The sequence below is a fragment of the Tamandua tetradactyla genome, chromosome 16 (assembly GCF_023851605.1).
Source record: "Tamandua tetradactyla isolate mTamTet1 chromosome 16, mTamTet1.pri, whole genome shotgun sequence".
NCBI lineage: Eukaryota > Metazoa > Chordata > Mammalia > Pilosa > Myrmecophagidae > Tamandua > Tamandua tetradactyla.
The window spans coordinates 82,257,282-82,280,889 of record NC_135342.1 but is presented as its reverse complement, the minus strand read 5'-3'; the positions used below and the strand labels follow the sequence as shown (position 1 = coordinate 82,280,889).

The following is a 23,608-nucleotide window of genomic DNA, read 5'->3' as shown; positions in this document are numbered from 1 at the left end:
TTCCACCCGGGCAGCTGGACTGGCCATATCTCTGACCTACGTCCCTGTCCCCACCCCATGCCCCTCAACCCATTCCAGGTTTCTATTTATTAACGCGCTTTGATGAGGACTGTTTTGGACAGATGCGAAGTAAACAGGGGCATATGGGGGAGCCTGGAGCCCCCCCTTGCTTGCATGGGGCTCTTCCCCTGGCTTTGTAGATTGCTTCCTGTTTCCAGCCCTCTTACCAAACTGCGCCTCACCCTGAAGCATTCAGAGCCAGCTTGGTGCCGGGTGAGGAAGTCTCACCCCACTCCCTGGAGAACGCCCCAGGTTCCCGGTTTCTTCACGTGCCGTTCTCTGCAGAGACCTTCCCAGAGCTGTTTGGCTCCGACTGTTTGCTCTTTGGCAAGGAGACGCCCCTCCCCTACGGGGATAAAATGGGGGTTTCTGAGCCCCGGAATGGCCCCCGGGTTTCAGGCCTGCCCTGCTCTCCTGGCTCTGGGCCTGCACACCCCCAGGTCCCATGCCTGGGGACCCAGAGCGCCGTTCCAGGTGTGTCTTCGCTGAACGCCCCGCGAGGGAGGCGGCGCCGGTAGCGGCCCGGGGGCAGGAGATCCCCTCCGCGGGGGACCGGCGGGTCTCCTGAAAGCCCCCGAGGCGCCGCGTCCCGGGCCCGCCCTGTCGCGCCGCCCCGGAGGAGAAGGCCGGTGAGGGCGCGCTGGGCCCGGGCCTCCGAGGGGCGGACCGCCGGCGGCTGCACCTCCCGGGACCACTCCGGCTCCGCGCTCGCAGATCAGGTCTGCCGGGATCCCGCCCGGGCGCTCCACGTGCTCGGAGCGGGGCCTGGGGGCGGGACTTGGGGGCGGGTCCGGGGCGGGGCCTCGGGCGACCATAAAGGGCGCGGGCGCCTCTCGCTCGGCGCCCGCGCAGCCGCGCCTTGTCCCAGGCCTGATCCCCGGCGCAGCGCGGCGACATGGCGGGCGCGGCCTCGAAGCGACGCGCGGCGGCGGCGCCGGCGGCCGGGGAGGAGGAGCGGATGCTGGCGGCGCGGCGCGAGGAGGGCGCGGCGGGGGCGGCGGGCGCGGCGGGCGTGAGCCTGCAGCGCTCCATCACGCTGCTTAACGGCGTGGCCATCATCGTGGGCACCATCATCGGCTCGGGCATCTTCGTGACGCCCACGGGCGTGCTCAAGGAGGCGGGCTCGCCGGGGCTGGCGCTGGTGGTGTGGGCCGTGTGCGGCGTGTTCTCCATCGTGGGCGCGCTGTGCTACGCGGAGCTGGGCACCACCATCTCCAAGTCGGGCGGCGACTACGCTTACATGCTGGAGGTCTACGGCTCGCTGCCCGCCTTCCTCAAGCTCTGGATCGAGCTGCTCATCATCCGGCCCTCCTCGCAGTACATCGTGGCGCTCGTCTTCGCCACCTACCTGCTCAAGCCGCTCTTCCCCACCTGCCCGGTGCCCGAGGACGCCGCCAAGCTCGTGGCCTGCCTCTGCGTGCGTGAGTACGGCGGGGGGGGGGCGCCCGGACACGGCGGGGAACGGTCGCGGGTGGGGCCCCGGACAGCAACCCCCCGGCGGTCTCGGTGTCCCCGCGTCTCTAGGCTAGAGGCCCGCGCCCGGGGCCCCACGTGTGTTCCGTTCATTCGTTCACGCGGGTCCCGGCGGCCCTGGGAGGTGGGGGGCGCCGGGGAACGGGCGCCCAGGGGATCCCGGAGGGCGCTCGGCTGACCCTTCCCGCGTGGAGCCGCGAGCCGTGCGCCCTGCGCCCAGCCCCGCGCGGTCTGCGCCGCCCCTTGCCGGGGCCCACGTGGGGCTGTGCCGGCGAATTGCTCCCGGGCCTCCCGGGCTACCGGCTGTGGAGCCGGAAACTACGGTTACTTTATTTTTAATTTTTCATTCATTCGTTGCCGATCTCCAGGCCGGCTAGCCAGGAGTGGGTGGCACGGGCTGATTCATAGTTAAGGTGATGCAACTTTCCCCTGTTCTTCGTCATGGCGCTGCCGGGCCACGCAGCGGGGTCCGCGTCCTGCGGCGAGGGGGTCGCGGGAGGCCCCGAGTCTTCTAGGAGCTGCCGGGACGCTGCCGATGGGCACCGCCTGCCTGCTGGACACGGCCCTGGCCTGCTGCCCGGCAGGGCTCTGATAGGATGGCCAAATAGGACTGGCCAGGCCAGAGCAAATCGCTACATTTTGCAGTTTTCTCCTGGGGGGGGCTCAGAAAAAAGTCAGTTGTACTAAATGCCACATGGCTTTTCCTTTCTTTTTTTTTTTTTTTTTTTTTTTTGCGGGGATTGGGGGGGTTGGCAGTTTTCAATCCTTATCTGCCAGCCTCTACAGAGGTGTCAAAGGTCAGAGGTTAAGTAGGAACCCTGTCCAACCAGGACTAGATTGACTTATTTGCATCAAGAAGTGCCACCTGGGCGGGCCACGGTGGCTCAGTGGCAGAGTTCTCACCTGCCATGCTGGAGACCCGCGTTCGATTCCCAGTGCCTGCCCATGCAAATAAAAGAGAGAGAGCCGCCACCTGATTTCAGGGTCTGCCAGGACCTTCCTCGTGTGTGAATACAGGGCTAGCAGAGCTGCATGTATGGCGTGAGGTTAGTTTAATGAAACTCAGGAAGGCATCATCAAATACCTGTGTTTTGGTGACCAGGTGCCTTCTGACTGCCCGGGTCAGCATTTGGGCTCCGGGGGCAGGCAGCCTGCGTTTGCCTGCTCCATTCTGAATTTATGGCACTGGGTGCAGAGAGGAGAGCCTCTGGAAGCCTGTGTTGTGATGAGAACACCAGCTGTCCAGCCTTCATCACTGCTAGGTGCTGTTTAAGGCTCCAGCCCACTGCGTAGTGAGATCATATATTTAACCCGGAACACCGGGTCCCCAGCTTCTGCCTGTCTCACAGTGCCAGGGAAAATGCTGCTTTGGCCAGTAGGAGAGAGATTTAGGGAAGGGTTTTCTAATATTCTTTTTCTAATTAAAAACAACCACCACCACATAATACCCAAGTACATCGTTCTATAAAAATATGAGCCATGCAGGTGAAAATAGGAAGATCAGTGGTTCTCCCTGGTGCGCTCCACCCTTCTCTGCCACCACTGCCCACAGGGTACAGTACAGCCTTCCAGAGCTTTTTTTCCTAGAAACAGTTTGCTTGTTTTTATTAACCCTAAGTGGATCATAATGGACACATCATTTATGCCTTCAGTGTTTTTTTTAAGCCTGAGTGATTTTGAAGTTTCCGCGGCAGTACGGACAGATCCGCCTTTTGGCTGTTGAGACATGCTTGGTGTGAGCACCACCCAGGCAAACCTGCCCTGGCCCCACGAGGGCAGCCGGTCTCGTCCTTGCTCCTTCTGACCCAGCACTGCCATGAATGCCCTCGCACGTTCAGCTTTCCCGTGTGTGGGCAGGGATAGAATCTCTGGAACTTGCCAGAGGGGCTGCAGCAGAAAAAGCCAGAGCACTTTCAAAGAGGTTGAGCCAGTTTGTGCATTCTTGAGATATCTTTCCGGATAGCGCTTTTAATTGTAACTCAGGCCTTGTAAGTAGGCTTTCTGGTCTGGCAGCTGGTCTCCAGCCACAGTGTCCCCTTCATAAGATGGGTGCAGTGATCTTTTCAGGTCTGCGGGACTCGGGTCATGTATGTGAAGGCACGGCCGAGGCCCGGGGCGGGAAAAAGGGAGCTGGAGCCTGTCTGAGTCGCAGCCACTGCTGCTGAGCCCGGGAGGTGTCTAGGGCCTGCAGAGCTGCCCCCGCCCCCCGCCCTGTCAGGTGGAGAAGAGGCTGGTTCTGGACCTGCCTTCCAGCCGGCAGCCCTGGGGCCGTGACGGCCTGGGGCCCAGATGCACCTCTCTGCCCACCCATCCCGCCTGCCCACACTGACCTGCCCAGATGGGGATGGGCTGGGTCCTCTGGCTGCATGTCTGCAGAGTCTTGACCCGAGATGGCCTGGTGCTTCCCGCCATGCAGCGCCCCCAGGAGCCTGCAGTGCAGTGGGCAGACCTGGGCTCGGTCTCCCCAAGACCTCCCGGGCCTCAGTGTTCACGTCTGTAAACGGGGTGGTGGGGAGTCTAGGACAGCATGTGCTGAATGTATGCGGGGAGCTCCTCGTAGCCCTGGACCTGTCCCGAAGGCCTTGGCCGCCCCTAGGGCCCAATCATGGGCCGAGAGGGAAGGAGAATGGAGGGAGCCTGTGCTGGAGATGCCAGGACCCAGGAGTGTGAGCTGTGACCCTGAGTTGAAGCTCTGCGGGGAGGGAGAGAAGGCCTCTGCTCCGGCCACCCAGCAGCCTGCACAAGCTTCCAGCCACCTGTGCTGTCTCCGTGGGCCCGGCCTGGGGATAGGCCCCTGTCCAGGTGGCCAGACACAGCAGGGCCCCTGCAAACCGGTGTCCCTTGTGTTTCCTGTCACCTGCCCAGATGGGACCCTCTGAGGGCAGCAGAGGCCCCGGGTCCCTGCATCCCAGGGAGAGTTCTGTGCGGAGTCCCTTGGCGCCGAGGCCACAGTCTGGCCAGACCCAGCAGCTGCTGGCCTCCCGGGCCGTCACGCCGGGTCATGGGGTTCGGGGGTGAGACCCACGGGGCCGGCTGGCCAGGTTCCAGGCATCATTTCCAGGCTTTTTTTCCTGGGTCACAAGCCCTTTTGGTGATTAGTGGAATGTCTGAAATCTGCAGAAACGCATGCGTAGGTGCAGTCACAGCCGCATGTGGGGCTCGGGACCCACGCGGCACAGCCCCATCGCAGCCTCGGAAATAGGCGCTATCATCGCCCACAGTTACAGCTGAGGAAACTGAGGCAGGGCTGGGCTTGGGGCCCAGGGCTGTGTGCCAGCTCCGGACACACGCCTGTTAGCTGGGCTGCATCTCCTGCAAGGGTGGTGGGTGCCAGGGGTTGGGGTTGGTGGCCATCCACCACTGCCCAGGTGTCCACTTGGCCAGGGGGAAGGGTGCTTTCAGAGGCTGGTGTCCCAAGAGCCCAGGAGCCTCAGCCTGTCCCCAGTGAATGCCTTAAAGGGAACAGCCCCTGATTCTGCCTGCAGACCTTCCCTGGGCCACCCACCTTTGGAGACTCCCAGCAGCCACTCGGGGACCAGGGAAACTGTACCTTCCTGGCCCGCCATGGCATGGAACTCCTGGGTGCCCTGTCTGCAGGTGCCGCCATCTCTCTACAACCTCGGCTGTTGGGAGAAAACACCGCAACTGCCAGTCCTTACGTGGCACACACTTGACGTCCTTGAACCTAGATCTTGCCCTCCTGTGCTCTGCCAGACCCAGCCCCTCGCTCTGCATCACACCTGCCCTGGTCTCTCTCAGTGTCCCCTGCACTCAGCCCCAAACCCCATGACCCGGCGTGACTGCCCAGTAGGCCAGCAGCTGCAACCCTCGCTTTGCACTGCCTCTTCCCCGCCCGCCCTGTGTGGGTTCTGTGGCAGTGCCCCTCCCTCCCTGCCCCCCTGCTCCCCCCAGCTCCTGGCTTGCTCCCAGCAGCATCCTGGGTTCTTGCTGGGAATGGGTTGCAAGCCCAGATGGCCAGTGGTGCCCGGTGAGGTGTGGGGCCCAGAGGGTAGGGCTGCCTCTCCCCCATCCATCCAGAGATGCCTCTGAGCAGGGCATGTCCCTGGGCGCGGCCCACCCTGCCTGGCCCTGGGATTTGCTTGCTGGATCCCATTTGGGCTCGCAGGGCGAAGCATGCATTCAGATACGCTGTGAGTCACCCTGGGCTGGGCGCATTGGCATGTGCCGCTGCTGGGACCATGCCATGTGTAGGCTGCTTACCGGGGCCGGGATAGATCTTGGGGGGGTCCACTGCCAGGCTAAGGTTCACTGCCACCAGGGCACTGCCAGCCCAGTGCTTTGTCCCCAGGTGCAGCACGGCCAGGTTGGCGTGGGGCTCAACCCCGGGCCCCCTCGTGCTCCTCAGCCTGGCTCGGCCAGCACCGTGGCTGCTTTGGATTCATCCCAGAGCCCCGGGAGGGCAGTGGGTGGTGGCTGCAGGGGTGGGAGCTGGTAACCTGTTGTGGCTAGGAGTAGGTCAGAGGAGGGGCTTGCCAGGGAGCAACACTGCAGATCCTGGTCCAGGGAGGCAGGGAGGAGAGGTGTGAGGCAGGGGCACAGGCCTGGTAAGAGTTGCCCCCACTGGTGTCCTTGGCGCTGCCTCACAGTGGAGTTCCCTGGGGAGTGCTCAGGCCTGTTAAGGCAGAGTTGAGGGATACAGGGGTGCCTGGTGTTTCTGGGCATTTGCTGTGTGGCTTTGGGTAGGTGGGACAGCCTCTCTGAGCCCAGTGGGTGTTGGATTGGTTGCTCCAACCTCAGTTTCCTGTTTCTTCTGTTAGCAATACTGTAGCTGCCTGTGTCAGGGATAGGGGATTCGGGGTGTGGGACCAGGGTGGGGCATTCCAGCCACAGCACATGCAGCCCTGCTTTTCCTGGAGGTGGAGGCCCCTTATTACCGAGCCCGGGGCACCAGTTGCCCAGGCTTGGGAGATAGGCAACCCTGGCACGGCCTCCCCGGACCCGGTGGGTGGGGAGGAGCTGGGTGCTGTACACTGGGAAACTTGCTGGTCAGGAGGCGGGTCCTGACCTCAGAGCCTGCTGCTTCCTGCGCCCCTAGAAGCCTCGTCCCTGCAGCGCCTGCCGGGAGAGCTGCGAGGCGACAGACCCTGCCTCCGGTTTCCTGCCTACCCAGTCTCGGGCCGCGGCCGGTACAGGGTGTTCCAATTGGGCCTCCTGGGGGCATGTTGGGAAACATGTCAGCACCCCTGGACCTTCCCAAGAGAACTGGTGGAGGCGGGGGGGGGGAACGCTGGCTGACCAGCGGCTTCTCTCTATAGAAAGTCAGCAGAAGTCGGGGGTCCCTCTGGGCCCCTTCTGAACCCCTGCCCTGCACGTGTGTCTTTGGGCTCTGTTTTGGGGCCTCTTTCCAGTTATGCTCTCGACTGGTGGGTGGAGGGGCCTGGCGGGGGGCGGGCAGGCTGCTGGAGCAGGCCCCCAGGGGCTGTGGTGAGCGATGCAGCTGCATGGGCCCCACGCGCCGGGCCTTGGCCGAGGGGGCTCTGCCATGGGTGTCACAGGGTCAGGGAGCATGGTGCTTAGGGAGGGCTGCAGGGGTGTGGGGGAGCAGACAGGAGACCTGCAGCAGGTCCAGGGGACAGGGAGGTGGTGGGGAGCCAGCACCCGACCCCAGCTGACCCTGTCCGTGCTGGATGGATGAAGCAGAGGTGGGAGCCGAAAGTGCAGAGCCAGACTCCTCTTTTCTCCCTTCCCTCCTCCTCCCCTCCTCACTCTTTTCCCCTCCCCATTCCCCCCGCACCTGCACCTGCCTGCCCAGGTGCCCTGGCCACACCTGCACAGCGGGCTCCAGCTTCCAGGAACTGCCCATGCCCAGGGCCTGTCCTGACAGGGTCACCTGGCTGTGTCCTGCCTCTAAGCCACCAACTGCTACAGAGTGGCCACCAGCTGGCCCTGTCCTGTGCTGCGTCCGGGAGGGCCAACTGACCACGCTTCCCAGGATGTACAGAGCTTCCCGGCCACTTCCTCTGCACCGCCCTACCCCCCAGGTGGGCAGGATCATCCCTGTCATGCCCGGCCCTGACCTTTGTGCCCAGGGACTGGGTGGCATCTGCCACAAGCCACCACTCCTGGGAGAACATTTTGTCCACAGTGGGGGGGGGGGGGCTTGGTAGACCCTGAAGAGTGGGGGCAGCAGGGTCCCAGAGGGCATCAGGACCTGGCCCCCACTGCCAGAGCACACGGTGACAGCAGTGCAGTCGGCGAGATGGGGTTGTCAGAGGCCTGCAGGGCTCAGCACCCCTCTTTTGCAGCAGAGGCTGCGCTGACGGGCGTGCTGAGGGGTGGGTGAGTGCTGAGCACCCAGCAGGCACCTGCAGCGCTCTGCTCAGCACCTTGAACCCTGAGGCCGTGCAGCCGGGTCCCCTCCAGCCTCTGGATTCATGAGTCGAGGACCGCAGGCGCTCCTTCAGGTGCTTTGAAATGAAAACTGCCTGTCCGGTGCTTTCAGCTGTCACCCACCAGGGCGGCAGGACAGGGCACAGGGGCCCAGGACGGGACGGGGGACCTACAAAGAAAGTGGCCAAAGGCAGCTGCCCCGAGGAGTCTCGGGCAGGTCTGGGACAGGGGCCCTCTGGGGGAGGCGGGTGCGCTGGGGGAACTGGCTGGAGGGGTCTCGGGCAGGTCGGCACCTGCCCAGGCAGGTGGAGTGTGCTCCCTTTACACCTCAGGGTGCCTCCCGGTACCCCGTGAAGTCACCCTGGTAGGGGAGACCCCAGTGCCACACCCCAGCGGGTGGCAACCTCTGCCAGGCACCCCCCGTGACTCAGTCGGGAGGGGTGACAGGGGACTGTGTGGCAGGGGGTGGAGGCATCTCAGGGGTCTCCTGCCATCACAGGCAGCACCTCCCACCACCAAGGCAGCCCCAGGATAAGAAAGGCTCATTTGTGGGGGTGCTTGCCTTTGGCCCGCCGGGCACAGCTCTTTTGCGAGGTGCTGCTTTTATCTCCAGCTACAGCCCCACTTATCTGGGGGTGCCAGTGTGGGGGTGTAGGCAAGGGCTGGCTCCCAGCCAGTACTGCCACCTGCCACCCTGGGGTGCCCGCCCCCCCCCCTGCAGAGGGCTGCATGTCACCCAGAGGCCCTGGCTTGCCCAGCACCATGGATTCGTGGGGTTGGTGCCCACTGGGCAGGGTGGAAACTGAGGTTTGGCGCTCAGCAGCTTGTGGGCCGTGGGGCACATGCGTAGGGGCAAGATAAAGCCCAGCTGTGGGGCGGCCTCCATGGCCAGTCCTCAAGGGACACAGCCTGGGCCAGGTGAGCTCGTTTATTTAAGATTATCTTAAATAAGATTCTCAGAAATTTTTTTTTTAAAGCACACTGTGGAGGCTAACAAACTGCTTGTTTACCAGCCTCCAGAGCCAATGACTGAGCGTCTCATCATGTCAGTTCTTTTTGTGAAAGGAATGAAATGTGGCAGAGTGCCCTGAGTTCTCAGATCCAGTGCAATCCTGCCCTGGCCGGGCAGCCCCGACTTCTCTGCCGTGGTGGGCATTTATTCCATCAGGCAGGACCTGTGAGTTTCAGGGTCAAGGGCAACTTCAGCCCAGAGTGGACATTGCACCTCCGACACCTGTCAGTCCCACCCCTGCCCCCGGCACCTGTCTCCCCCACCCCCAGGCCTGGATGCCTGCACCCCATCCTGGCCCCAGGCACCTGCTGGCATGTGGGGAGAATGTCCTAGAACCTCAGCCTCCTCCAGAGACCTGGGTGCTTCCAGTCCCCACAAAGCGTTGGATGGCCCTGGAGGCCTGTCCCTTGCCCTCCCCCATGCCCTTGACCTTCAGTTCTGAAGGCCAGTCCTGTTGGGGAAAGGAGGGATGGGTGCCGGATGTCCCAGCCTGCGAGGAGGCACAGCCCAGGTGGGAGGCCCATGGCCTCTGTCCAGCTTGGCAGGTCAGTGTGTCAGCAGCCACCGATTTCAGGGTGTGAGTGCCACTGCAGCTGATTTTGGTGACATGGAGTTGGGGTGAGGCCTGAAGGCTCCCACGGTGGCCACTCAGCTCCCCAGGGAGTAGCCGGGGGGCTCCTGGAAGGTAGCAGGAAGTCGTTTCCACGGAAATGTGTGGCTGAGCACCCGCCCCCCCGGCTCTCTCCCCAGGACACCCCCCAGCTCCGGGTGGGTGCTCACCCACTTGCTTGTGTCGGGGAGCATTTGTCGAGCCTGTGCTGGGCCCTGGGGAGGTCTGATGTGCGGGAAATTGCTGTCTGTTCTAACTCCGGGGGCTGTAGGTCTGGGCTGGGGGTCGGCCACGTCCTGGATCCATCCTGCCATAGGACATGCTAGTGCTGCAACTTAGAGAACTGCCCGACCCGTCCTTGCACAGAAGGGAAAGCTGAGGCCCAGGTGCAGGTGTGGGAGGGCGCTTGTGCCCACTTACTTGTCTGTCTGGGGCCAGTCTCATTTTCTGAGCTGGTGCCCAGGGCCTGAATGGGTGCCCATCTCACCCTCCCAGTCTCAATCAGCCCTTCCTGAGGGCCGCGCCTCTCCTTGGCAGTGAGCAGGGGCTGCGGCCTGGGTATCGGCTGGTCTTGGTTTGGTGCCGTGTCCCCCCCGCAACCATGCTCTGAGACCCTCTGGGGTCCTTTGCTATCCTCGCCCACCCCCATATTGTCTCCGCACCCCAGTGCCACCTGCACACAGACCCCTCACCCAGAGCCTTGGCAGTTTGCCGGCTTTGTCCACAAGCGTCCCCCTGGTCTCCCAATGACCCCACCTGTGTCTGCCTCTCAGCGTAGCTTTACTCCAGGCCAGAGGTTCTCGGACCACCCACGTGGCGTCATGCAGGTGGCTGTAGAACGCATGGGGCAGCTTTTCATCTCCACATGCGCTGTTGGCGCCTGTGTCCCGCAGTCCTCATCTCCCCGGGAACACCTGAGTGCCTGGGGCTGGTGGGCGAGCAGGTGAGCAGTCCTCTTGCACAGGACTGGCAGACATGAGGCCATGCTGCTTGTCCACAAGCCCGGATCGCAGGTTCTGGCCCATCCACTAGCCCTGTTGTGGTTACCAGCTAACTCGCCGGGCAGTTTTGTGCTTCTGGAATGCGCCATTCGTTTGCCTGTCCGCACGTTTGGGTTCCAGGAAGATGGTTTCCCACTGTGAAAGGTCTGAACACTGCTTTAATTTGATAAATTACACTCAAATGTGAAGTAGCTGCAGAAAGATGCAGCAGCCTCAACGTGGCAGCTTTTTGTTTTGACCCGAGCCTCCTGAAGGCAGCGTTTTAACTGGGAGGCGTCAAGGTGGGACATGCAGGCAGGCGGCGGCCGGGCGGGCTGGGGGAGGGCAGGGTAAGAGGCTAAAATTCATTCGTTCCAAAAATACCGTCCATTCGCCAGCCCAGGGAGGACTTGGGCCTTGCAGTTCCTTGGAGATCAGGGGTCTGATGCTTTCTTCCTGGACCAAGGGCCTGGTCAGATCTGTCCAGGGAGTCACAGAATATCATACCAACGGAGGGGTGGGAAGGGGGCTTCGGGTCCCGGGCCAGCGTTGCTCACGGTGCCGTCTCTGTTCCCCCAGTGCTGCTCACAGCCGTCAACTGCTACAGCGTGAAGGCTGCCACGCGCGTCCAGGATGCCTTCGCCGCCGCCAAGCTGCTGGCGCTGGCCCTCATCATCCTGCTGGGCTTCGTGCAGATCGGCCGGGGTGAGTGCCTGGAGGGCCACGGGGGGCCTCAAGCTGGGGGGGCCGCGGTGCCTGGCTCCACACATGGCAGCCACCGCCTGGCTGGTTCGTGGCTGGGTCGTGGGGTGCGCCCTGTCTCACCTGTCACTCTGTGGCCGGCCACGTGCTCATCCCCGTGTTTCTGGCCTTTACGGACAGAAGTGGACAGAAGTGCTTGTTTCTTCTGGGTTTGGGGGGTGTGTGCGAGGCCTCGGCGGGTCCTGCTGCCTGGTGTTCGCGAGTGTGGGTCCACGCATCGGCCCGGTGTGGGCAGGCGGCTTCCCGGCTTCCAGACCCAGGCAGCTGGGGTCCCTGGGCCCACACGGCACCCCGCATGGCACCCCACCTGGCGCCCGCCCTTTCCCAAAGCCTGGCCTGCAGCCCCTCCCCCTGGGGAGGCCACGTCCCATGTGGGCAGCTGTGGGCCTGACGTGGCTGCTCCATGGTCGGCCGCCTCTGCCCTGGCCACTGGCTCCCAATGCCCTGCAGGCAGGTACGGAGCCAGTGCAGTGGGGATGCAGGGGACAGAGTTCCTGCTTCCACCTCCCACATGCTCACAGCAGCCGACCCAAGGCCACATGTGCCGTGGCCACTTGGGGATCCACTGCGCCCCCACCAGCACCTTGCCTGCCTCCGTCGCCCAGTGAGGGCCCCAAGAAGCCCCATGGCTCGGGCCGTGCCTTACCGTAGCTGTCCAGCTGTGGCTCTGGCAAGGCCCGCCCACTGAAGCCAGGGGAGTGCTGCAGAGGCCTGCCCAGCCGCCCTGACCCCGCAGTGGGGGCACCAGGGTCGAGGTGGCGCCTGCCCTCGAGGGGCTGTCCTGGGAGCAGAAGCAGCCATCCAGGGGCTCGGGCGGCCTTCCTTCCAAGGCGCCAGCAAGCGTGAATGTCCACAGGACGCCGGGCACCTGCACGTCCCGAGAACCGTGTTAGCGGTCCTCACCACCATCCTCGAAGGGAAGGACTCCCCGACGGCCTCTGTGGACAGCAGCCGCCTCATCCGCGGCCTGCACCTGGCAGGGACCTGCAAACCGAGGCATCAAGTGCCACCCACATGCCGGGGCCGGGCTGGCCGGAGTCGGCCTCCGTGGCGCGTGGTCTGCACGCCGTGCTCACGCCACGCTCTGAGGACCCTCCTGGGACACTGCTCCCCAGCAGCTTCCCTGAAGACCCCAGCTGAGTCAAGTCCCAGGCCCAGATGTGACCCCGGCTGGGAAGAGAGCAGGTGTCGCCGGTCCCCCCGGGTCGGGGTCTCAGGCCGCCGGGGTCCGATGGGTGGATTTTATGGGCAGATGGGAAAACCCGTCCTGTGTCTCCCAGCTCTGCCCCGCCGGAACAGGCGTCCTTTGGCGTGGTCTGCTTGTGAAAGTATTTGCTTGACTGGAACGAGCAGATGAAAGAGAGATGAAGAATTTAGGAGCAGGGAAACAGACTATTTCGTAAAAACAAATTTCAGCGGAGACAGCAGAGACCTTTGTTCTGCATAATATGTTTATAATTCTCTTTGCTTCCTCCATACCCTCCTCATGTCGTTCCTTTCTGGCCTTGGGGACACAGCACAGTCTGCAAAATTCCTGCCTCCTTTTGTCTCCAGGAGATGTAGTTGTGGGCTCCCCGATGAGTGCCTCGGCTCATAGAGGGTACATTGCTTTCTCCAAAACAGACATCTGGCTGGTTCTCCTCCAGGCACACTGCCCCATCCCACGCTGGGAGCTGGTGGAGCACACAGCAGCCTTTGGGGCCGAGCAGACCCTGCGCCCAGACATGTCATCATAACCCCCCGTGTCCGGGGGGGCGGGCTGTGCTCTCCCCTGAGCTCAGCCGGTGCCCCTTTGCTTCTCACGCTCACCTGGGCGCTGTTTTCGGCCTGGGCCCTGGAGGCCGGCACTTTTTTTTTGTCAGCCATGTGCCCTGGGCAGCTCCCATGGCTTTGCTGCCTCAGTTTCCCCTTCAGTCAAGAGAAGGTCATGATGTGCTCTTATGTCCGGGTCTGCGTGCCAATGCTGTGCCGAGAAGTCGCCGAGCGGAGACCTCAAACACCAGCCCTGTGGGGAGTCGAGTCCAGAGCAGGCCTGGTGGGGACGAGGTGGGTGGGCAGAGGCGGGAAGGACCCCTAGGGCCGCCGTGCCCGCTGAGCTTGGGGGGCGAGAAGGAGGCAGCCCGGCCGAGAGGGGAGAGCCAGCTGGGACAGAGATGGTGGCGCCGGGGCCTGTGTGGGCAGAGCTGGGTATGGGGAGCTGCGGTGGGGGTGGGGGGACCTGCAGGCCCCCGACTTCGGGGGGGGGGTTATGGGGTTCAGCCCTGCATTTACGGGGTGGGGGGAGACCCCGCTGGCATCGGCTGTCCGGTCCAGGTGACTGTCCTGCTGGGTGGGGGTGGGAGTGGGCTGGGGCAGCCCGTGTGTGGCGTGTGGTAGGGGTACCCGTGGGGCCCAACGCATTGCCGGCCAGGCTGTGGTGGAGGCCGCGGGCAGTCAGACCTGGCCTTGAGCAGTTGCAGGTTTATGGGGCCGATAAAAGGATTTACATAAAAACTCACTTTCCCTCCCTCACTGCTTCACTCTGGGTTGTTCCCTCCCTGAGAGAGAATTGCCTTTATCTGTTTCAAAACAGGGAAGCCTTCCTTAGCTTGGGCTCCCGGGGGTAGGGGTGGGGGGTGGGGGGCGTGGTGGGGGTGGGTTTACTGCCCAACCCCCAGCCCTACCCAGAGAGGACCTGAATGAGTCTCTGGTCCCTCCAGGGATTCCAGAATCCTCTAGAATCCTCGGGAATCCTTTGGAATCCTTACCTAATGCTCAGAGGCACATTTGTGTGTGGCTGAGAGGTTTCACGGGGACCACATGCCCCGAAGGGTGGGAGGGGATGGGATGGGATGGGAGACCATGGGTGGGGAGGTGATGGGCGGGGAGGGAAGCAGGGCCCCATGGGTGAGGCCCCATCTACCCCACCCCCGGCTGCACCCACAGAAACCCCTGCCGAGGCTTACCGCTCAGAACTTGAGTCCTTCCCGGGACCCCAGCCAGGCGTCTGAGCCTCGGTTTCCTCCCCTGGAAGGAGGTGATGCTGCCCGGCACAAGAGGCTGTCACTAGGGAATGTTCTGGGGGGACCTCTTGGCACCCACCGCAGCTACAACCTCCCTTTTCACCCTGAGTCCTACTAAGTGGCCCAGGTGCAGGAGGCAGGGGTTAGGCACCAAGGACAGGCAGTGTGAGGCGTGGGACACTGCGGTGGGGGCCGAGGGGAGGGGTGCCGCCACCCAGGGCTCCTGGTGCTGTGGGCACCGGGTGGGGGCCAAGGGGAGGCGTCCCCAAGGCCGAATCCTGGATGGGCTGGTGTTAGCTGAGGAGGAGAGCAGCAGCAGCAGCACCGCCTCCAGCTGCCCAAGCAAATGGGCGGATGGGCTGCCCGGCCCTGCGCCTCGGGGCTAGCCGCCCCTCAGGAGCCCCGGCTCAGGCTGGTGCTGGCACGGGGAGAGGCTGAGTGGCCGTAGCATCCGCTGACCATGCACCCTGGGGTCCCATTTCCACCTGTCCGGTCCGTGATGGGGCCATGGGGGCTTCCCCAGAGGCCCGCCTGTGGGCCCCATGGCCTGTGTCTCAGCAGCCACGACAGGCGGGCAGCTGGTCTGTGACCAGGCTTCAGTGATAAGGCGGCGCTGGAGGGAGGGGCAGCTCTGCATTTCTTGAACTCTTTGATCGTTTGTAACTGAGTCTGTCGGGCTGCGGTGGTCTGTGTGCGCCCAGCATCTGGGATCAGGCCCTTCTGAAATCATGTGCCTAGACACTGCTGCAGCAGGGAAGCGGGGGCAGGAGCCCAGGGGCAGGGGAAGAGCCACTGTGCCTCGACACCATGGGCACACCAGCACCAGGTGCCTGGGGCAGCGGCCCCCTCCCCCTCCTCCCCCACTGCAGTGCCCCGGACCCAGAGCCACGCAGCATCATCCGGCAGTGCCACCACGCAGGGTCCTACACGCTTAGCTCTGCTGGCTGGGCGGGACCCCGGGGTCACGGTCCTGCCCCTGAGACTGGTTGTCGAGGGCTGGAGCCGGGTGCCCGCGGTGCTGAGCCTGCAAGCCGTTCCTCCCGACGCCAGGGAGTGCATGTGGACACCAGGACACTGCAGCCAGACAGGCAGATGGGGTGGTGGCACCAGAGCCTTTAGTCCCTGAGTGAGGTCAGGAGCCTCCCAGAGGGCTGCAGGGCACCGAGGGCAGAAGGTTCCGTCACAAGAAGGAGCTGCCCCCAGCCCGGCTCTGGGTCCTGCAGCAGCAAGTGTGCCTGGCCTCCTGGGGTCTCCAGCCTGTTGCAGAGCATGCAGGGGCCCCTGGGAGCCGTTCTGCTCCGGGTCGGGGGCCCCAGGCCTGGTCGGTGTCCCTGGGCACCTGCAGCAGTGGAGGAGTTCGGTTTTCAGTCCATTCCCACGTGCACATTAAAGACTCAGAGTCGAGGAGCCAGCAGAGGTTGTTTGCTCTGAGCAGGTTGTTGGGGCGTCTAAGGCTACAAACCCAAGCTGTGGACCCTGCTGTGGCCAGCTCCCTGACCCCTGCTCCCCCAACACCCCTGGCTCACCGAGCCCCCTGCCCAGCCCCCTGCCCAGCCCCCTGCCCAGCCCCCACCTTGGTGAAGGAGCCTGAGCATGAACAGGCCCTTTGTAAGTGACCTGGGCTGCAGGAAGGGCCAGGCTCTCAGCGTAGCCGCGGGGATGTTCGGATGCGTCCACTGGAGTAGCTTGGGTGCTGCCCCCAAAAGTGCGTCCCCCAGGACCTGTGGTGTGAGTGACGCGGGAAAGGGCCTTTGCACGTGGAAGATGAGGTTGAAAGGAGGCGATCCTGGGGTAGGGCCCGACCAGAGGACACAGGGGAAGATGCAGGGACTGAGCAGAGTAGCCGTGGGCCAGGAGGTGCCGGCCGCCACCAGGAGCTGGAAGGAGACCCCGGAGCCCCCCCTAGGCCACAGCCTGCTGCCACTTCGATTTGGACCCCGGCCTCGGGAGCTGTGAAGGAGTCCACCTGCTGTTGGGAGCCGCCCCACGTGGGAGTACAGCCGCCCACTGCCGACCCAGATCGGACGCATTACTGGGCTCAGCGGACTGGACAGCGCCTTGCAGGGCCCCCCAGCCTCGGGCCTGGCCCTCCGGCTCCCGGGAAGAAGGCCTGCCGATGTCACAGCCTCTGCCAGGCAGGGCCTGCGGCACCCAGCGGCCGCTGATGGGGGATCCCGTGTGCCACTGGGCCTGCCGCCCCATCCATGCCATTTTCTTCAGTGACAGCCAAGCAAGAGCCTCAGCTTAGCCACTCAGGGCTTTTCTGGCACTGGGGTTGCTACGCGGCGGAGCCAAGGGCAGAGCTGAGCCCCTGAGCTGGCACTGCCTGGGAGGCCGCATCAGGGCCTGGGGTCTCTAAGGCGCCGGCTGACGGGCCCCTCCCTCCTGAGCTTGACTCGGCCTCGTGCTGGGCCCAGGGAGCTGCAGCCTTGCTGCTCTTGGGCACGATGGCCAGGGCCTTGCAGGGGCGTGTCCCTGCCCGTCACCCATGTTGCTAGTTCCAGGACAGGCTGGGGAGCACTGGGGCCAGCGGGTACAGTCTATTTCTCGCAGTGAAAAGCTTCGCTTGAGGAACATTCTGGAGCTTGTGGCATGAGCTCTGTGCAGCGCCCTCTGACCCTACGTTCCACTCTCCGTTTGGCCTTTGCAGGTGATGTGTCCAATCTGGACCCCAAGTTCTCCTTTGACGGCACCAAGCTGGACGTGGGGAACATGGTGCTGGCGCTGTACAGCGGGCTCTTTGCCTACGGAGGGTGGTAGGTTCCAGAAGGTCGAGCCCCTTGGCCGTGGAGCACGTGGCCCTGGAGTGCCCGGAAGTCCCAGTGCTCAGGGGGTCCATGGACAGGCTCAAGTGGCAGCAGGCCCCTCGCTGGGAGCAGCTTGGCCTTAGGCGTCCCGAGAGCCCCGGGATGGGACAGGACTGATGCACCCCTTGACCTGCTTCTGAGCTTTGGTCCTCAGCCACAGGGGAGGGCCCCATGGACGCACCCTCCCTCCACTGGCACACGAGGGTACTGGGCTCAGGAGGCCAGGACTTGGTGGTTCAACCCCCTCCCACCTTCAGAGAAGGGGCCGGCATTGAGGTGGCTGTTTTGTCCAATGAGGGGAAAGTGCTGGCAGGCACGCCAGGCAGTAGAGAGGGACACTAGAGCCTGCACACGTCGGGGGACAGAGCCTTGACGCTCGATTATCCACACCCCAAATTGTCTTCCAAATCCACCTGTGCATTCAAGGCCCACCTGGGTGAACAGACTTGCTTGGGGAACCCCGTAGTTCCCTCTAAGTTTGTTTTCCCTTTAGCCTTTAGCCCCCAGGAGGCCTGGAACTCAGCGCTCCCTGGTCTCCAAGGATAGAGGGAGGGGTGAGGTCCAGCTCAGCCGGGCTGGGCACTCGCCTCTGAGGCAGGTTAGCTGCTCCTGCAGGAGGAAGGAGGCTAGGGAAGAGGGAGGGGAGCAAGGGAGGCACGGGGGTGTCCCTGTGGGGATTTGATGTTGGCCGGCAAGGCTGCTGCTGTCCCCAGGCTGCTCGCTGACAGTGCTGCCCAGGTGGGAGGCAGATACGAGAGTGTTCCTCTGCCAGCCCCAGGAAAGCCAGCAGCTCCCCGGAGAATCTGCTTTCCTTTTTGTCCCTACTGATCGTGAAAAGAAGTTGTGTTTAACCTCTTCTTTTTATGTCATAGGAATTACTTGAATTTTGTCACAGAGGAGATGATAAACCCCTACAGGTACGTGCAGGGGCAGAGACGTACCTTTTCACATGCGCATAGAGGGGCCGTGGTCCCTGGGCTCAGCCTGGCCTCGGTGGGCACAATTCTGAGCCGCTGCAGGGCCTCGAGGAGGGGGTTGGGGACTGGTGTCCGGGCGCGTGTTGATGGTGTGGCCCCTCCCCTTCCAGGAACCTGCCCCTGGCGATTATCATCTCCCTGCCCATCGTCACACTGGTGTACGTGCTGACCAACCTGGCCTACTTCACCACGCTGTCCACTGAGCAGATGCTGACCTCAGAGGCCGTGGCTGTGGTGAGGTCTCGCCCAGGGCTGGGAAGGGGCACCAGGTGGCCGGGCCAGAGCCCCTGCTCCAGGCTCCCCTCGCCAGGATCGGGGAGTGGGCACGCATCTTGTCCTCCCATCCCCAGGGCCCTCCGGAGTCCCGGTGCCAAGGCCGCCCCAGAGCAGCCTGGAACTGGCAGTGCAGCAGAGTTTGCCGCCGGGAGTCCCCGCAATGTGGGGCCCGTGCTGGGGTCGGGGCAGGGCATGGCGCCGTAGCCTCCAAGGGAGGCACAGTGGAGACTGGCCGGTCACCTGGCCCGAGAATGGGGGCCTGTGTGGAAGCTTTTGGGAGGGCTCGTGACGGAGCCAGGTCCTGTGCCCAGAGCCCTTACCTCGCCCACAGCCATGTGTCAAGGGACTGACGGGGCCATGGCTGGGACAGGACAACATGGCCAGAGGGGAACCTGCGCCCCCACCTACAGGGGTCAGGGGTCAGGACAAGCTTTGACCCCTGCTTCCCAGCCCCCTCGGGCCCCTTTCCCCTGCATCCCCCTGGCAAACATGAGCCTGCAGGTCAGAGGTGGGTGGGGGTCTCCAGTCCCCATGGAGGATGTTGCTTGAGCACCCAGTAGCTCTGGCAGCATTGTCTACCCCTAAACCAAGCGGAAATGGGCCCCAAATAGAGCCTGCAGGTGCCACACCTGTCTTGGGGGCTCCCTTCCCACAGCATCCCCCACGGCAGTGGTCAGTCCCTGTGCCAGGAGAGGTCCGCACCATCCTGCCTGCTTCTAGACAGATGGCCACGGAGCAGCTCCTATGCCTGCCTGGGGACAGGGCAGGGGCTGGCACACAGTTCCCTTGCAGAGCTGATAGCAAGTGGGGAGAGAGACCACATGCTGGTTCAGCCTGACGAAGCACAGTGGGGGAAAGTGCTAGAACTAGAAGCAGGGGTCAAGGAACAGGTGCTGCATAAAGAAGGTGAGGGCACCAGGGAGCAAGGAATTTGGTATGTGAGGAAAGCAGTCCACACAGGCCTCAGGGGAGCCCGGGCGCAGTCCCAGGGGTGGTGCGGGTGACGGGTGGTGCGGGTGCATCCATCCTGCAGCGATGAGGTTTCTGCCCTCCAAGGGGAGGCATCGGGGCCCTGGAGCCCAGATGGTGACAGGCCCCAGGGAGGCCGCAGTGTCTGCCCCTCCCCTGCCTGAGCACTCTGCTGGGGCCCATCTGGGCGAGGGGCTCACCTCATTGTGTCCTCACAGGACTTCGGGAACTACCACTTGGGGTTCATGTCCTGGGTCATCCCAGTCTTCGTGGGCCTGTCCTGCTTCGGCTCCGTCAACGGGTCCCTCTTCACATCCTCGAGGTGAGTGCCCCACGCCCCTGAGCCCCTTGTCATGTCCTTGGGGTCAGGCCCACCGTGGGAAGGCTGAGCCCACTGGTCCCAGCAGCCAGCTCACAGCACTTCTTAACTCAGGCTCAAAACCTTTAGTTTTTGTTAAATCCAGCAGAATGCCATTATTTAAAAGAACAAATAATGCCCTAGTAGGTGAAGGAAAGGTGGAACTCCCTCGCCCTCTCATGATCCCCAGAGGTAGCAGGATTGCTGGATGCCTCCTAGACTTCCTAGAGGGCTGCTGCTTTGCGGCTGCCCGGGGTTGCCGGGTGGCGGTGAGCCCACCACCTCTGGCCCATGGTGGGAGCGGCTCTCCCTGGAGGCAGGCCGAGGCTGACTGCTCACTGCGCTCTGCCCGCAGGCTCTTCTTCGTGGGCTCCCGGGAGGGCCACCTGCCCTCCATCCTCTCCATGATCCACCCGCGCCTCCTGACCCCTGTACCCTCCCTCGTGTTCACGGTAAGCTCGGGGCTCGTCGTGGTGTGGCCACAACCCCTGAGGGTCCCCAGTTGGCGGGTGGGGGGTTCACAGCACAGACGCCATGAGGTGCTGCACCCGCCCTGGCCACGCCTTGTTGGTGACATGCTGAGCGGGTGGCCTCTGGTCAGCTGCTGCCGCCAAGCCTCTCCCCAGAACAGAGCGGCCAGTGTGGTCAGCCAGCCGGGACCCTCCCCACTGCCTGCCCCAGCTCACCTGGCCCTGGCCTCTCTCCCCAGTGCGTCATGACCCTGCTCTACGCCTTCTCCAAAGACATCTTTTCCGTCATCAACTTCTTCAGCTTCTTCAACTGGCTGTGTGTAGCTCTGGCCATCATCGGCATGATCTGGCTGCGCTTCAAGAGACCCGAGCTGGAGCGGCCCATCAAGGTGAGCGGTGAGGGGACAGCGGCCGCCGGGGCCCCTGCCAAACGGCTGTCCCCTCGCCATGCCCAGGCCCTGAGAGCCAGTGTCCTGGGAAGAGGAGAAGGACACCACATTCTTGCCACGGTGTGGCAGGGAGGCCGGCATGCGGGGGCCGGGCACGGAGGCTGATGGGGCCACGAGTGAGTTCCCTGAGAAGGTGGCGTGGGAACCCACGCAGGGGAGGCAGCGGAGAGGTGAAGAGCCGGCCACAGCGGTGGGAGGAGGCCCCGACTGATGGCCTTTGCTGGCTCGAAGGTTTTGGGCCGGATTCCCACAGGAGGGAGCTGGGGGTCTGGGGGGCTGGTGCAGGTCAGCCTCAGCCAGCCCCTGTCCTTGTCACTTATCCTGGGGAGGAGCTTGTGACTTTGCTTTCTGTAACTGGGGTCATGGAGGCTGGGCCCCTCCCCCAGGGCTCCACTTGGCATTGGGGAAGCCACAGCCCAGGGGTGGGCTGGTGCAGGGGACAGAGGGGCTGAGGACCTCGGAGGGAAGGGGCAGGACCCGGCCAGCTTCGAGGGCACCCAGTGGGGATGGCTGCAGGGCAGCGTCCAGCCGTGGGGCAGGGAATCAGGTCTCAGGGCTTATGAGAGAAGGCGTGGTGGGGAGCTGTCCCTGTCCCCGGGTGACCCCATCCTCTGCCCCGGGCACTCCCCACCAGCCGCGCCCCTCACTGCCGCCCGCCCCACAGGTGAGCCTCCTCCTGCCGGTGCTTTTTACCCTGGCGTGCCTCTTCCTCATCGCCGTGTCCTTCTGGAAGACTCCCGTGGAGTGCGGCATCGGTTTCGCCATCATCCTCAGCGGGCTGCCCGTCTACTTCGTGGGCGTCTGGTGGAAAGACAAGCCCAAGTGGCTCCTGCAGGGCATCTGTGAGTGTCCCCCGCTGAGCTCCCACTGCCGTTGGGCTCGCGCGCCCAGTGACCAGGGGTGGGCTGCCCCGCTGCGCACACAGGGGGCGTTGGGGTGGATGCAGGGGAGCCTCCCGGCCTCGCTCACTCTCATCTCAGAATGAGGAATTCCAGGGACCCCGGTGGCCCTGGCTGAGAAACACGAGCCCCCGACGGCCTCCAACTGGCTCTCACAGGCGGCCTGCGGGCGTTTCAGGGCCTGGGGTTCACCCCGAGGGCGGGGCAGCCTTCAGAAGGCGGGGGGGTGCTCTGTGCCGCCAGCCTGGTGACCAGGGCCGCAGGGCTCCCGGGAATCACCGGGGTGACTCTCCCAACCAAGGTGTGGCTCCTGCCTGTGACACAACAGCGCCGTCTCAGCTCGGGGGCCTCCCAGGGAGCGTCTGTCCCCTCTCCCAGCTCAGGCTCTGGCCATGCCGGGTGCCCCTCACTGGGTGACCGTGTCCCTCTGCCCTGTGCCCCATCTTCACTCGGCACCTGTGAGCCCCATTGGTTCACAGGATGGTCTCGGCCCCGTCGTTCGCTGAGGCCGTCTCAAAGGCCCGCCTCCCCCAAGGCCGTGGCCTGGGGTTCTGGGGGGCTGAAGTGGGGGGCTGTAGTCGGCCCACCCCAGAGCCCTTTTGCAAATGTGCCTGAAACCCCTTGTGCTCGTCCACAGGACAACAGGGCAGTGTCACCACGCAGTGGGCGTGCCGCTGCCGGGTCCTGGGACCCAACTCAGTACCCACCTTGAGCCAAGTTCCACCCCGGCTGGCACAGGTCCCCGAGAGGGGCTTGCTGGGACCCCTGGGGTGGCTTACCTGTGCACAAACGTGCTTTAATTGCACAAAACCAGGAGGCGCCAACTTCCAGTGCTGGAGGCGAGGCTGGGTTGGGGGGAGGCTGCCGGAAGGAGGGCCCTGTGGCCCCTACCTGCCACCACTCACCCCGCCCCCAGCCCCCCGGGGCGTTGGAGTTGGTCATCTCTGAGCTGACAAGGTTTTCCTCTCCCCCAAAGTTTCCGCCACCGTCCTCTGCCAGAAGCTCATGGAAGTGGTCCCCCAGGAGACGTAAGCAGGATGTGGGGCGCAGCAGAGAGCGCACAGGGCGCATGCCGCCCGGCACCCCAGCCTTCCCCTGCCGAGCAGCCACCGCACGGTCCAGGCCTGGAGCCCGGCCCCAGCGCGGCCACCCAGGGGCACCAGGAGGAGCTGGCGGACGGAGAAGGGGCCTGCTGACCAGCGGAGGGACGTTTCATTCTCTCGGCCCTTTCCCCGTCCCCCCTTAGTTTATTTGTATTATTTTTATAATGTGGATTTTGGGTTAAGTAGATGCCACCAAGATGATTATTTTTAGAGTAACTGGTGAGGTTGAGGTGAGGGTTGGGGCCTGCTCCCCAGCCCCTGAGCACCGGCCCCAGAGGGCATGGCCTAGGCCCGCTGTCCGCGGGAGACTGCACTGGTGAGGGAGCACGAACCCATGGCCCGGCCCGCTGCTGCTTGGATTTGGGTAGACGTGTGTGTTTTCTTCTCCTATTTTTTATTGTAAATGTAGTGACATTAGTTAAAATGCCCTGGGCTCCTGTCTCTTTGCCTTGAAGACCTAGAGCCCCCCCCTCCCCTCGCCCCCTACCTGCACCACAGCCTGCCTAGGACACTGAGTTCTGATTTATTAGACAAAGCCCTACCCTCAGAATCTTCTATAATGGTCAGACAGGAAAACAGATCAGCCGTGGCCGGCGGCCCCAGAGGGCTCTGCGTCCGTCTCCCTGACAGGCGTTAAGGAAGCAGCCCCCAAGTGCCTGCCCTGCCCTGCCCACCCTGCCCACCCTGCCCGGCACAGGGACCTTTGACCTGCTCACTGCTTATCCTGTCCCAGTCTTGATCCCAATGGCTAGTAAGGGACAGCTGAGTGTCCTTCGCCCCTGCCCAGCTTGGCTGCTACCACCTCCTAGAGGCTGCCCTGACGGCCAGCTCAGACACTGCCCCCGTGCATCTCTCTGGAGGCACGTGGAAGGCTTGTTTTCCTACCTGTCCCCTCGTGTTTTCTCCACGGGAGCTGTAGGGGCCTGGCCAGCAGCCACCCTCTCCTGAGCTGTGGCCAGTCCCAGGGAAGGGCTTGGAGGACAAATGCCATCTAAGGCCACATCAAAGCTCAGCCACACCCGGCCACCCTGTAGGCCAAGGTGACGGCTC

General features: G+C 63.7%; 1 protein-coding gene across 1 annotated transcript; it reads left to right on the top strand.

Moving 5' to 3' along the window:
• Positions 1-955: 955 nt before the first annotated feature.
• SLC7A5 (solute carrier family 7 member 5) lies at positions 956-22,592 on the top strand. Its single transcript, XM_077133255.1, has 10 exons — positions 956-1,481; positions 11,066-11,191; positions 16,901-17,006; positions 17,930-17,974; positions 18,145-18,268; positions 19,498-19,601; positions 19,993-20,089; positions 20,347-20,496; positions 21,221-21,398; positions 22,432-22,592. The coding sequence occupies exons 1-10, from the start codon at positions 956-958 to the stop codon at positions 22,485-22,487; spliced, it is 1,512 nt and encodes a 503-aa protein (XP_076989370.1). The 3' UTR covers positions 22,488-22,592.
• The last annotated feature ends 1,016 nt before the right edge of the window (positions 22,593-23,608 follow it).

Bases quoted from the DNA above. Each gene is read 5' to 3' on its own strand.
- SLC7A5 (XM_077133255.1), top strand. From the start codon at position 956: ATGGCGGGCGCGGCCTCGAAGCGACGCGCGGCGGCGGCGCCGGCGGCC. The intron at 19,602-19,992 runs GTGAGTGCCCCA...CTCTGCCCGCAG, and splicing joins TCCCTCTTCACATCCTCGAG to GCTCTTCTTCGTGGGCTCCC. The intron at 20,090-20,346 runs GTAAGCTCGGGG...CTCTCTCCCCAG, and splicing joins TACCCTCCCTCGTGTTCACG to TGCGTCATGACCCTGCTCTA.